The sequence below is a fragment of the Chiloscyllium punctatum genome, chromosome 38 (genome assembly GCF_047496795.1).
Source record: "Chiloscyllium punctatum isolate Juve2018m chromosome 38, sChiPun1.3, whole genome shotgun sequence".
NCBI lineage: Eukaryota > Metazoa > Chordata > Chondrichthyes > Orectolobiformes > Hemiscylliidae > Chiloscyllium > Chiloscyllium punctatum.
Window position 1 is genome coordinate 5562062 of NC_092776.1, and position 13596 is coordinate 5575657.

At 41.1% G+C, this 13596-nt stretch overlaps 1 protein-coding gene across 2 annotated transcripts in view; it reads left to right on the plus strand.

Annotated features, from left to right (window-relative positions):
- The first annotated feature begins 258 nt into the window (after positions 1–258).
- Positions 259–13596, plus strand: part of LOC140463300 (uncharacterized) — an 88100-nt gene continuing 74762 nt past the window's right edge. For both annotated transcript variants that reach the window (XM_072557068.1, XM_072557069.1), the window contains exon 1: positions 259–441. In XM_072557068.1, coding sequence (XP_072413169.1) covers positions 387–441 — 55 coding nt within the window. In that variant the 5' untranslated portion in view covers positions 259–386. The remainder of the gene's footprint in view (positions 442–13596) is intronic.

Sequence of the window (13596 nt, forward strand, 5' to 3'; positions counted from 1 at the left end):
ATTTACATTGGGTGAAAGCATAAAGAGAAACTTGTAAATTTGTCTTTAAAAAAGTGTAAGATATTTAAAAAACTTGTGGACTTTAGAAATCCGGGGCAAAACTCAGTAAAGTGTTGCAGACCACAGCATACCACAGGCGAAACAGTTTGCATGATGTGTGGAGGCATTCATAATTACATCTGTTTCCTGTAGCAGCAGAACTCTCTCTATTCTATCCCCGCACAATACTCCCATCCTATTTTTACAGTAGATGAAGACAGCAATTCACAACACTGAGTTAGTCAGAGGGGATTTTTTCCCTGTAAATAGCCTATGGCCTTGCACAGAAAGCAAAAGCGACAGCCCTTGCCCATTTGAGAACTTAAGGATTGTAAAAGCCAGTCATCATGAAAGAAACAAGCCTTTTGATATTCTCATCACTGTTATTTCTCACTGGACCTGGTGAGTAGACCTAATGACATTTCATGAAATGTTACCTTGGTTTGACTCTCTTATTTTGCTTAAGAAAAAGTCTGACAAGAAAGTAGAGGTTTACAGTTCTGATTGTTGCATACCTGTGCCAGAATGAAAATAACTTTTATCACCTGGGTCATTTTTGAAGTGGAATTAATTTTGGGGTGCTATTACAAAGATGTGATGGGTTAAATGGCAATCCTTGACAATGTAAATCCCACAATTTCAGCTGGTGTAAATTATGGAGACTTATAATATGTGAAAGAGAATTGAGAATGGGAGTGTTTCCTTAACAGTTATATTAAAGCTAGTTTCCTTGCATGATTAGAAGAACCTTTTGTTGCAACTGGATGGAAACTCTGAGGAATATCAGATTCCAATAAACTGTTTTCCTGCAAAGTCTGTACAGATTTGTTTGGAACTTTGTATGTACTTGAAGACCACTTATAAGTAAAGTATATTTTTGAACAAAAAAATTAGATTAATCAGTATTCTCTGGACACATTAACAAAGTAAAATTTGCTGTCACCTAACCTGTCTGCAATGATTTTGCTCATTGTGGAAATGCTTAAACTCCCTCATGACTGTTGTCTCAAAAGGCATGATAATGTGACAGTTATGTTGCAAGCCTAGACAGCCTTGCAACATTCCTGGTGAGAGAGGATATCACAGCTGTGCTGAAGGAGGGCACTATAGAGGACTCGAACAATGAGGCAACATGGGCAGAGCTCGGAAATAGGAAGGGTGCAGTAACAAGGTTGGGGCTGTACCACTGACCTCCTGACAGCGAGCGTGAGAAAGACGTACAAATATGTAAACAGATTATGGAAAGATGTAGGAGCATCAAGCTGGTGGTAATAGGAGATTTTAATTTTCCCAACATTAACTGAGGTTCACATAGTGTTAGAGGTCTGGATAGATCAGAATTTGTAAGGAGCATCCAAGAGGGTTTTCTAAAGCGTATGTAATTAGTCCAAGTCATGAAGGAGCCATATTGGACCTGGTGTTGGGAAATGATACCGGCTAGGTGGTTGAAGCTTCAGTAGGGGATTACTTTGGGAATAGTGATCACAATTTCATAAATTTTAGAATACTCATGGACAAAGAGAAGAGTGGTCCTAAAGGAAGGGTGCTAAACTGGGGGGAGGCCTACTATACTAACATTGGGCAGGAGCTGGGGAATGTAGATTGGGAGCAGCTATTTGAAGGTAAATCCACATTTGATATGTCTGAGGATTTTAAAGATAGTGTGATTAGAGTACAGGAGAGACATATTCCTGTGAAAATGAGGGATAGAAATGGCAAGATTAAGGAACCATGGATGACAGGTGAAATTGTGAGACTAGCTGAGAGGAAAAAGGAAGTATACATAAGGTCTAGACAGCTGACGATGGACAAAGCTTTGGAAGAATATTGGGAATGTAGGACAAATCTGAAATGAGGAATTAAGAGGGCTAAGTGGAGTCATGAAATATTTTTAACAAACAGGATTAAGAAGAATCCCAAAGCCTTTTATTCATATATAAGGAACAAGAAGGTAACTAGAGAAAGACAGACGAGGAAAGATAAGCGGGGAGTCAGAGAAAATGGGTGAGACTGTTATTAGGTACTTTGCATCGGTATTCACCAAGGAGAGGGACATGATGGATATTGAGGTTAGGGATAGATGTTTGATTACTCTAGGTCAAGTCGGCTAAGGGGGGAGGAGGTGTTGGGTATTCTAAAAGGCATTAAAATAGACAAGTCCCCAGGTCTGGATGGGATCTACAGCCGAAAAATGTGTTGCTGGAAAAGCGCAGCAGGTCAGGCAGTATCAAAGGAGCAGGAGAATCGACGTTTCAGGCATAAGCCCTTCATGCTGGAGATCAGAGTTGAAAAATGTGTTGCTGGAAAAGTGCAGCAGGTCAGGCAGCATCAAAGGAACAGGAGAATCGACATTTCGGGCATAAGCCCTTGAAGGGGAAAATTGTTGTCCAGAGGGATCTGGTTGTTCAGGTCTACTGTACCCTGAAGGTGGCAATACAGGTCAATAGAGTGGTCAAGAAGGCATACGGCATGCTTTCCTTCATCAGACGGGGGAGTAGAATAGATTCCGTACAGTTCAGAAACAGGCCCTTCGGCCAACAAGTCTACACTACCCTCCGAAGAGTAACCCTCCCAGACCCATTCGCCTACTTTGTATTTATTTCTAACTAATGCACCTAACACTATGGGCAATTTAGCATGGCCAGTTCACCTGACCTGCACATCTTTAGGATTATGGGAGGAAACTGGAGCAAACCCAAGAATGTACAAACTCTACAGAGACAGTCACCTGAAGTGGGAATTGAATCCGGATCCCTGTGAGGCAGCAATGCTAACCACTGAGCCACCATGCCGCCCATCTTGATGGGTATTGAGTACAAGAGTTGACAGGTCATGTTACAGTTGTTTCAGACTTTGCTTTGGCCATATGTGGAATACTGTGTGCCATTCTGGTCACTACATTACCAAAAGGATGTGGATGCTTTGGAGACGGTACAGAGGAGGCTCATGAGGACGTTGCCTGGTATGGAGGGTGCTAGCTATGAAGAAAGGTTGAGTAGATTAAGATTAGTTTCATTAGAAAAATGAAGTTTGATGAGAGACCTGATTGAGGTCATGAGAGGTATAGACAGGTGGATAGCAAGAAGCTTTTTCCCAGAGTGGGGGATCTCAATTACGAGGAGTCACGAGTTCAAAGTGAGAGGGGAATAGTTTAAAAGAGATATGCGTGGAAAGTTCTTTATGCAGAGGATGGTGGGGGCCTGGAATTCGTTGCCAGTGGAGGTGGTAGAATCATGCATTATAGCATCATTTAAAATGTATCTAGACATATACACAAATGGGCAGGGAGCAGAAGGATACAGATATTTGGGAAATAGGTGACAGTTTTAGATAGAGGATCTGCATTGGTGCAGGCTCGGAGGGCTGAAGGACCCGTTCCTGTACTGTAAGGTTCTTTGTTATCAAACAAAGAATATTACAGTTCAGTACAGGCCCTTCAGCCCTTGATGTTGCACCGACCTGTGAAACCAGTCTGAAGCCTATCTATCCTACACTATTTCATGTAGGTCCATTTGTCTTTCCAATGACCATTTAAATGCCCTTAAAGCTGGTAAATCTCCTACTGTTGCAGGCAGTGTGTTCCACACCACTACTACACTCTCAGTAAAGTAACTATCTCTGACATCTGTCCTATATCTATCACCCCTCAATTTAAAGCTATGTCCCCTTGTGCTGGTCATCACCATCCAAGGAAAATGACTCTCACTGTCCACCCTTTCTAACCCTCTGATTATCTTACATGTCACAATTAAGTCACCTCTCAACCTTCTTCTCTCCAATGAAAACAGCCTCAAGTCCATCAGCCTTTCCTCATAAGAACTTCCTTCCATACAAGGCAACATTCTAGTAAGTCTCCTCTGAACCCTTTTCAAAGCTTTCACATCCTTCCTATGATGCAGTGCTTAGAACTGTGTGCAATATGCCCAGAGTTTTGTACAGCTGCAGCATGATCTCCTGGTTCTGAAACTTGATCCCTCTATTAAGAAAAGCTAATACACTGTATGACTTCTTAACAACTCTATCAACCTGGTTGGCAACTTTCAGGGAGCTTTCTACATGGACACCGAGATCTCTCTGCTCAACTACACGAACAAGAATCTTACCATTAGTCCAGTACTCTGCATTCATGTTACTCCTTCCAAGTGAATCACCTCACACTTTTCCACATTAAACTCCATTTGCCACCTCTTAGCCCAGCTCTGCAGCTTATCTATGTCCCTCTGTAACCTACAACATCCTTCGGTACTCTCCACAACTCTACCGACGTTAGTGTCATCTGCAAATTTTCTAAGCCATTCTTCCATGCCCTCATCCAGGTCATTTATAAAAATGACAAACAGCAATGGACCCAAAACAAATCCTTGCAATACCCCACTAGTAACAGAACTCCAGAATGAATACATCCCAACAACCACCACCCTTTCAGCTAGCCAATTTCTGATCCAAACTATTAAATCACCCTCAATTCCATGTCTTCGTATTTTGTACATTAGCCTACCGTGGTGAACCTTATCAATCACCTTACTGAAATCCATAAACACCACACCAACCACTTGACCCTCATCCACCTATTTAAGTCACCTTCTCAAAGAACTTAAAAAGGTTTGTGAGGCATGAACTACCATTCATGAAACCATGTTGATTATCCCTAACCAACTTATTCCTTTCAAGATGATGATTAATCCTATCTTTTATAACCTTTTCCAACACTTTACCCACAACTGAAGTAAGGCTCACTGGTCTATAATTACCAGGGTTGTCTCTACTCCCCTTCTTGGACAAGGGGACAACACTTGCTATCCTCCAGTCTTTTGGCACTATTCCTGTAGACAATGACAACATAAAGATCAAAGCCAAAGACTCAGCAATCTCTTCCCTGGCTTCCCAGAGAATCCTAGGATAAATCCCACCTGGCCCAGGGGACTTTTCTATTTTCATCCTTGCCAGAATTTCTAACACCTCCTCCTTGTGAACCTCAACTCCATTTCATCTGGTAGCCTGTATCTCAGTGTTCTTCTTGACAACATTGTCTTTTTCTAGTGAATACTGACAAAAAATATTGACTTAGCGCTTCACCCATTTTCTCTGACTCCACGCACAACTTCCCATTACTGTCCTTTATTGGCCTTAATCTTACTCAAGTCATTTTTCTATTCCTTATATACCTATAGAAATCCTGAGAGTTTTCCTTGATCCTATCCGCCAACAACTTCTCATGCCCCCTCCTGGCTCAATTTAGCTCTCTCTTTCAGTCTTTCCTGACTACCTTGTAAGTCTCAATTGGCCTAACTGAGCCTTCACATCTCATCCTAACATAAGCCTTGTTCTTTCTTTTGACAAGAGATTCAACTTCCTTAGTAAACCACGGTTTACAACTTCTTCCCTGCCTAACAGGTACATACTTATCAAGGACACACAGTAGCAGTTCCTTGAATAAGCTCCACATTTCAATTGTGCCCATGCCCTGCAGTTTCCTTCCCCATCCTGTGCATCCTAAATCTTGCCTAATCGCATTGTAATTGTGTTTCCCCCAGCTATAACTCTTGTCCTCCAGTGTATACCTATCCCTTTCCATTGCTAAAGTAAACAAAACTGAATTGTGGTCACTATCACCAAAGCGCTTACCTACCTCCAAATCTAACACCTGGCTGGGTTAATTACCCAGTACCAAACCTACTGTGGCTCACCCCTTGCTGACCTGTCTCTATACTGTGTTAGGAAACCATCCTGCAAACATTAGACAAAGTCTCTGTTCTTTTGTTCATTGTTCCCTCATAATCTTATGAGTGTGAATTCAAACCATACATTTGAATTCATTTAAAGGGAAAAATCTGTAAATAAAAATTTGGCTCAAATAACAGTCACCATAAAGATTTTCTAAAGATATAATGCCATCTACAAAAGGAAATCTTCTTTAGTGACACCCAAATTTTTCGACTAGACTCAAAATCGTTGTTGAGTCTTGCCTTCCAATGAAAATATCATTCTGATGACACATTCCTTTCAACAAAACAGTAAACAAGATGTATTTTATAACTAGTCAATCTCCTGTTGATGTAACTTGGGGAATTAAGATTGAGAAACATATTGGTGAACTGTCAAACTAGTTACAAATCTGCCTCACAAGATTCATCCATCAAGTTCAACCGAGATTTTTCAATAACAAGCAGCTCACTCTCAGACAAAAGATAATGCTGCAGATGCTGGAAGTCTGAAATAGAAACAAGAAGTGATGGAAAAACTCAGCAGGTCTGACAGCATCTATGGCGAGAGAAACAGAATTAACATTTTGAGTTTAATAAGGCTCTTCTTTGAAACACTTAATGTCAATGGCAGTTTTATGCCAAGGGAGCATGTTCAAAATCTAAACAAAAGCCTTCAATTGGGGTTAAATGTGAAAGATTAATCAGGCTAGTGTGTGCTGGTATAATTTAGTCCTTGTTTCAATGTAATGCATTGAACATAAATGTAATGTTTTGAAAAGAAAGTTTTTAATAAATAGTAGTTTTTAAATTGATTGCTCAATAACTGAGCTTTTACTGCAGTTTCAAAAGCACAGAGGCAGACTTGTTTGGACAAAATGAGCTTCTCTGTTTTACAGGTTATAGAGACCTGTTTTCTCTAGAATTCAGAAGGTTAAGAGATGATCTGAATGAACTCTTAAAGATATTATCAGTAAAATACAGGAAAGATAAAGATAAACAATTTCTGCTGCTTAGGGATTCTTGATCTAGGGACATAGTCTGAGAATTAGGGCCAGACTGTTCAGGAGAGATGTTGGGAAGCACTTCTGCACACAAGAGGTGGGAGAGGTTTGTAACTCTCTTTCCCAAATAGCAGCGGATGCTGGATCAGTTGTGTATGTTAACTCCAAAACAGATAATTTTGTGTTAAGCAGAGGCATTAAGGGATATGGACCAAAGACAGGTACTTGAAGTTAGGCCATAAATGAGCCATGATCTCATTGAATGGTGGACCAGGCTGGAGGGACTGAATGGCCTGATGTGTTTCTATGTTCCTAAAGATGCTGGGGAGGGGGGATGGCAGCAGTTTCACAAAACAGAGGTGCCTCAGTAACATCACTAACAGAGGGCCATCATTGCTGAGTGACAAATATGTATATTTAATATCCCACTTTAGGAAATCTTATCATACAGTGTCTCTATCCCTGACCCAGAAACTCCCAGTTCAGGTTTGATACCAGGTCTTTTTGCGATTGTCACGGCCTGATAGCAGGCAGTAAGACTGGGAGACTCTCCTGAACAGCCACTCTGCAGAAGTGTGAAGATTATGACCTAAACTAGTTGCATGATCAGACCAGCTTAGTTACAGAATAAATCCTATTCTCCACTTTGTTTAAAGAAGAGAGTCTTTAACTTGGCATTCTTATTTGAAGCCAGTACTCAATAATGGATTCCAGGCCAGTCAAAAGCTCTAGCAGTCAGTAAGTTGGGTTTGCTTCCCTAAGTGTAGATCAATCCATTGGAAGTCCATAGCACAACCTTTGGAAATGGAGACAGGAGAAGAGGCATTATAACTGTGAATAGAGGAATTTTTAAGGCTTTATATAAGACTTTTTAAGGCTTTATAATAATTTGCTGACAAAAATTAGAAAAGGTATAGCTGGGTTTTATTGGCAGGTACTATGCATATTTTTAATAGATACTTGCTATCAGAACTTTGTGGAAAATGTTCTGAGGAGAAATGATTGCCTAGAATCAAGTCAGGTAGAACTAAGAATCAACAATGATGCACTACAATGTTCAACGCATTCGTAACAAACTTCACTCTCTGCTTTTTTATTGGAGGTGTTAACCTGGCTATTATAATTGGGTTATTGTTTCTGAGTGAAATTTGATGTGCATGTATAAAGCCGCTGTGCTTCAGTAATTCATTCCAATCATTCTGCCCCTGTTGTTTGTAGAAAAGCAATTTTTAAAATACGGACTAATAAAATAAAAGGCATGCTAATAAAGTAAACAAATGGCCCTTCTGCCATTTTACAAGTCTCGTTTGACCCTACTGTTTAGGACTCTTTGCAATGCCACACTGATTTCAGATCAGTGGGGGAGGCATTTAAACACAAGGTCTGTGATTGTCAGTCAGTTGCTAGGATATATGCAAGAGTGGGTGAGGATAGTTTATGCTTTCAATCTTCCTTCCTTTGCAGCATTGTATCCGTTGGCCCCTCATCCAGATGGCTTTAGGTCTAGTGACAACTTACCATGCATGCAGTTAGACAATATTCATTTTTACAGTGAAATATGAGGGGATTCGTGTGTACCTTTTTGAATTAAATCCTGGATGGTTTTCAACGTAGAGGAACATACCCTATGTTTCAAAATTAGCTATTTCAATATGCTGTTAAATGATGTGAGAAATTATCTTTGAACATGTATTAATAACGTCCTGTGTCTGAAGATTTGTGTGTGTGTGTGGGGGGGTGCGGTGGGGGGGGGGTTGTAGGAAGGAACTGATTCACCCGATAATGTACTGGATTGTTAAATTCATGCTAGTTTTCAGTGCAGTTTAGAGAAATAGGACTCTTCCTAATAGAGTAGTTTCCGGTTTAGAAAATGAAGCAAATAAAAATTAATAGGTAATTTAGTGAGGTGGCACTGTGACTCAGTGGTTAGCACTGCTGCCTCACAACACCAGGGACCCTTGGGTGACAGTCTGTGTGGAGTTTGCACATACTTCCTGTGTCTGCATGGATTTCCTCCAGGTGCTCTGGTTTCCTCCCACAGTCCAAAGATGTGCAGGTTACGGTGGATTGGCCATGCTAAAATGCCCATAGTGTCCAGGGATATGCAGGCTAAGTGGGTTAGCCATGGGAAATACAGGGATAGGGTAGAGGAGTGGTTCTGAGTAAGATACTGTTCATAGGATCAGTGTGGACTTGATGGGCTGAATGTTTGTTTCCACATTGTAGGGGCTCTATGAAGTAAGGGGAAACCTAATTTCACTGATGTCAAATCAGTAAGCGAGGTGTTTAGGTTTAAGACAATGATCAGAGGAATCTTTTTTAGTAGCATTTTATTAGCCAATGAAAGCCCTATCAAAAAGCAGTGATGGAAGCAAAATCAATAATAGCCTCTAAAGGGGAAGTTTAAAAAGTAATTGAAAAATAAATTCAGAAACAGATGTATGAAAATAGTTTAAGGAGTTGGATCTTACATCTTCAATGGGCCAGTCTTCATGAAAACAATTACTCTCTCTCACACCTTGGTTGTTACTCCAATGCAGGTCTCATGTTAACCCCATGGGATGTAGGTTTGTACAGAAATGACAGCCAGCTAGTTTGGGCATTCACTGCTCGATCCATTGGATCACAGAAAAGCACATTCAGTCCTGCTGTCATGATGACAAAATACTTCATTATTCCAGCATTCCAGTTTCTCAGCTGCATTCCCTTTTATAAAAGCCTCTCTCCTGTTTTGTCCAGACTCATTTCCAATCAAAAACATGAGGATTTCTGAGAATTTCTTTGTGACTAAAATTAGGACAATCCGTGAAGCCCTTCGACTGTTTCCCTTACCTCCACTCATGGACAAAACTAAACTTTCTATAAAGGTCCCTACTGCTAAACTTGTAATTTTCTTTAGTTTCCTCTCTATCTTTCCTCATGCTATCTCTGAGCTCATTGTCCATGAGTCCCACGTTCAATTCCTTTGACTCTGTTCCCACTAAGCTGTTGACCATCCCAACGTCCCTTCCTGGTTCCCATGCTAGCCAATGTTGTTAATGGTTACCTTTCCTTAGGTTCTGTTCCCCTCTCCTTTCAATATTGCATCATTACCTCCTCCTAAAAAACCCAGCCCTCCATCCTCCATTCCATTTCCAACCTTCCATTCCTGCCCGAAACTAATGGAATGCTAGCCTTCATACCTAAAGGGCTGGAATATAGGGATGCAGACATTACGCTGCAGTAACACAAAACCCTGGTTCGACCCCACAGTGAGCAGATCTGAGCACAACACCTTAGGAAAGATATATTGGTCTTGAAGTGAATGCAACACAGGTTTACAAGGCTGATACCTGCACTTCAGGGGTTATGAGGAGAGATTAGACAAGTTAAGCATTTATTCTCCAGCATTTAGAAGGTTATGGGGTGACCTACTCGTGATCTTCAGGATATTAACAGAGATCAAAACTATTTCCTCTGATTGAAGATTCTAGAACTAGGCAACATAGTCTAAGAATTGAGGTGAGGCCATTCAGGAGAGATGGTAGAAAGCACTTCCTCACACAGGAATAGTAGAGGTTTGGAACTCTCTTCCTCAAATGGCCGTCGATGCTAATTAAATTGTCAAATTTAAATTTAAGATAGGCAGTTTTTAATGAAGTAAGGATATCAAGGGATATGGGCCCAAGGCATGAGAACTTCAGCCACAGATCATGAGAACTTCATTCTTATTGAATGGCAGAACAGGTTGGAGGAGCTGTCCAGACATTTCCTGTTCCTACGTTCCTAAATCTATTCCCCTTGTCCCTGAGCTCCATATTTGAATCCCCTTAAGGATACTTCTGTCCCCGCTGTTGCATTGAAACAGCTCTAATCAAAGTCACAAAGATGGGTAAATGGATATGACAAAGGTAAGCTATTCCTCATTGTCTTTTGACATGATGGATCACACCCTATTCCTCCAACAACTCCATTATTTCACAGCTTGATGACACTGCACTTACTGGCTCCATTTTATTCATCTATTTATAGCCATAGAGTCACTTGCTTTGGCTTCTCTTCCTGTTCCAGCACCAATGGCCTCATTCCATTTTCAATTCCCACTCAGCAGCACTACTTTCTGCAGATACACTGATGACACCTGTCTCTCTAAAATGATCCAATATCTCTAAATTGTCAGAACATCCAGAACAGGGTGAACCAGTGTTTGCTCCAATTAATTTTTGGGAAGACCAAAGCATTTGTTTCTATCACTCCATCACAAACAGTCTGTGCTTGTACAAGACTCATATTCAAGTTTGAGATGATCTCCTGAACACGTACCCACATGATCACTCAGCCTGCCTGTTTCCATCCAACTTCACCCCGTTTCACTCATCTCCTACTCCTCATCCACGTCCATGTTATTTTTGGACGTGACTCCTGGACAGCTTCCCACATTCTATGCTTCAAAGTTTAGCCACCCATGCCCTAATCTTCATTGGATCCTGCTGTGCTCGTGGTCCAAATTGGCTTCTGAATGTGCAGCTTCTCAATTTTAAAATTCCCACACTTGCTTCTGAATATCTTCATGGCCTCACCAGTCTCTATCTCTGTAATCTCCTCCAGACCAACCATCCTCTAAAACCATCTGCACTCCCCTACATCTGGCCCCATGAGCTACTGTGATCACCTGCCTATGGCTGTCATGCCTTCAGCAGCCTCGGCCCTAAGTTCAGCGACACACTCTATTTCTGCACCTCTCTTTCCTCTTTGAAGGTTAGTTTTGAAACAAACCTCTTTGAACAAACTTTTGACCGACCATTTTGGAGTCATGCAGTCATACAGCACAGAAACAGAGCCTTCTGTACAACTCGTCCATGCCAACTAGACATCCCAATTTGACTTCGTCCTATTTGCCAGCACTTGGCCCATCTCCCTCTAAATCCTTCCTATTCATATAACTATCCAGATGCCTTTTAAAAGTTGTAATTGTACCAGCCTCAACCACTTCCACTGACAGCTCATTCCATACATACACCATCCTCTGTGTGAAAAAGTTGCACCTAAGGTCCCTTTTAAATCTTTCCCCTCTCAGCTTAAACCTCTGCCATCTAGTTTTGGATTGCTCTACCCTGGGGAAAAGACCATATCCGTGACTCTTATGCTTTTATAAACCTCTATAAGGGTACCCCTCTGATGCTGCAAGGAAAACAGCCCCAGCCTATTCCGCCTCTCCCTATAACTCAAACCCTCCAACCCTGGTAACTACCTTGTAACTCATTTCCAAACCCTTTCAGGTTTATCCATGTCTTCCCTATAAGGAAGTCACAATATTTCCTTGCGGACTTGATTCTGTAAAATGTCTGAGGGTATTATCATGATTTTAAGGATACAATGTAAATGCCAGCTGGTGTTGGCGTGCAGTTGGCACATTTTCCATAATATCATGGAAATCACAAACCAATAAGGCAAACTTGTAAGTTAGTGTTCGGGATTTGAATCCCACCAAGACAGATGGCAAAACTAAATTAAAGCTGGAATTGAAAGCTATCCTTAGTAATCATGAAGTAGATTATCACAAATATCCCATCTGGGTTCACTTACATCGTTTATGGAAGTAAAACTGCCAACCTTACCCGATCTGGCCCTACGTGTGACACCAGACCCACAGCAATATGGTTAACCCTTAACTCCAGATGATGTATCAAGCTACTCAGCCCAACGGCAATTAGGGATCGGCAACAAATTCTGAGGATTCCCATAAAGAGCTGAATGGCCTTTTAATGAACTCTTCAACCATGTGACCCTGTGAGCTCCATACTTGTAACACATTTTAATTTCTCAATTGTTTTTAACTTTATTAATTGTCTATCTGCAGAGATAGTCATCATAGGCTTTCCATTGTGCAATAATTTGTTGGGTGTAAATCCCATCATCAGAGAAGAGGAAAAAAGAGAAATTGCTAGAGAAGCTCATCAGGTCTGACAGTATCTGTGGAGAGTCAACATTTTGGTTCCAATCTTCTTCAGAACATTGTCAGTTTTGTTCCTTACACTCATATCTGAGAATAGGTCAGTAGGAGGAATTAGATGATGGGAATTTTGTGTTGAGTGAGTCACACTTCATTCTCTGTTCAACAGCAAGACCACAACAAGACAAGATGATGGCAAGCAGAATTTGCTCATTTACTAATTGAGTTATTTTTAAAATGTGTTCTCAGCACTTCTGAAGGAATTGCTGAGAAATGTAATTAGCCTCTCAAGGATATTTCTCACTGTCATTGGACTACTTTGTGGTTTGAACATTACTGAATTAGTTTACAGTTCACTTTTCTACCTGATCATAGAGTCATAGAATCATGGAGTCATAGAGATGCATAGCACAGACACAGACCTTCCGGTCCAAGTCGTCCTTACCGACCAGATAGCCTAACTTAATCTAGTCCCATTTGACAGCACTTGGCCCGTATCCCTCCAAACCCTTCCTATTCATATACCCATCCAGATGCCTTTTAAATGCTATAATTGTACCAGCCTCCACCACCTCCTCTGGCAGCACATTCCATACATGCACCACCCTCTGTATAAAGAAGTTGCCCCTTTAGGTCCTTTTATAACTTTCCCCTCTCACCCTAAACCTATGCCCTCTAGTTCTGGAGTCCCCCACCCCAGGGAAAAGACTTTGTCTATTTATCCTATCTATACCCCTCATGATTTTATAAACTGCTGTAAGGTCACCCCTCAGCCCCCAACGCTCCAGGGAAAACAGCCCCAGCCTATTCAGCCTCTCTCTATATCTCATACCCTCCAACCCAGGCGACATTCTTGTAAATCTTTTTCTGAACCCTTTCAAGTTTCACAACATCTTTCTGATAGGAAGCAGACCAGAAT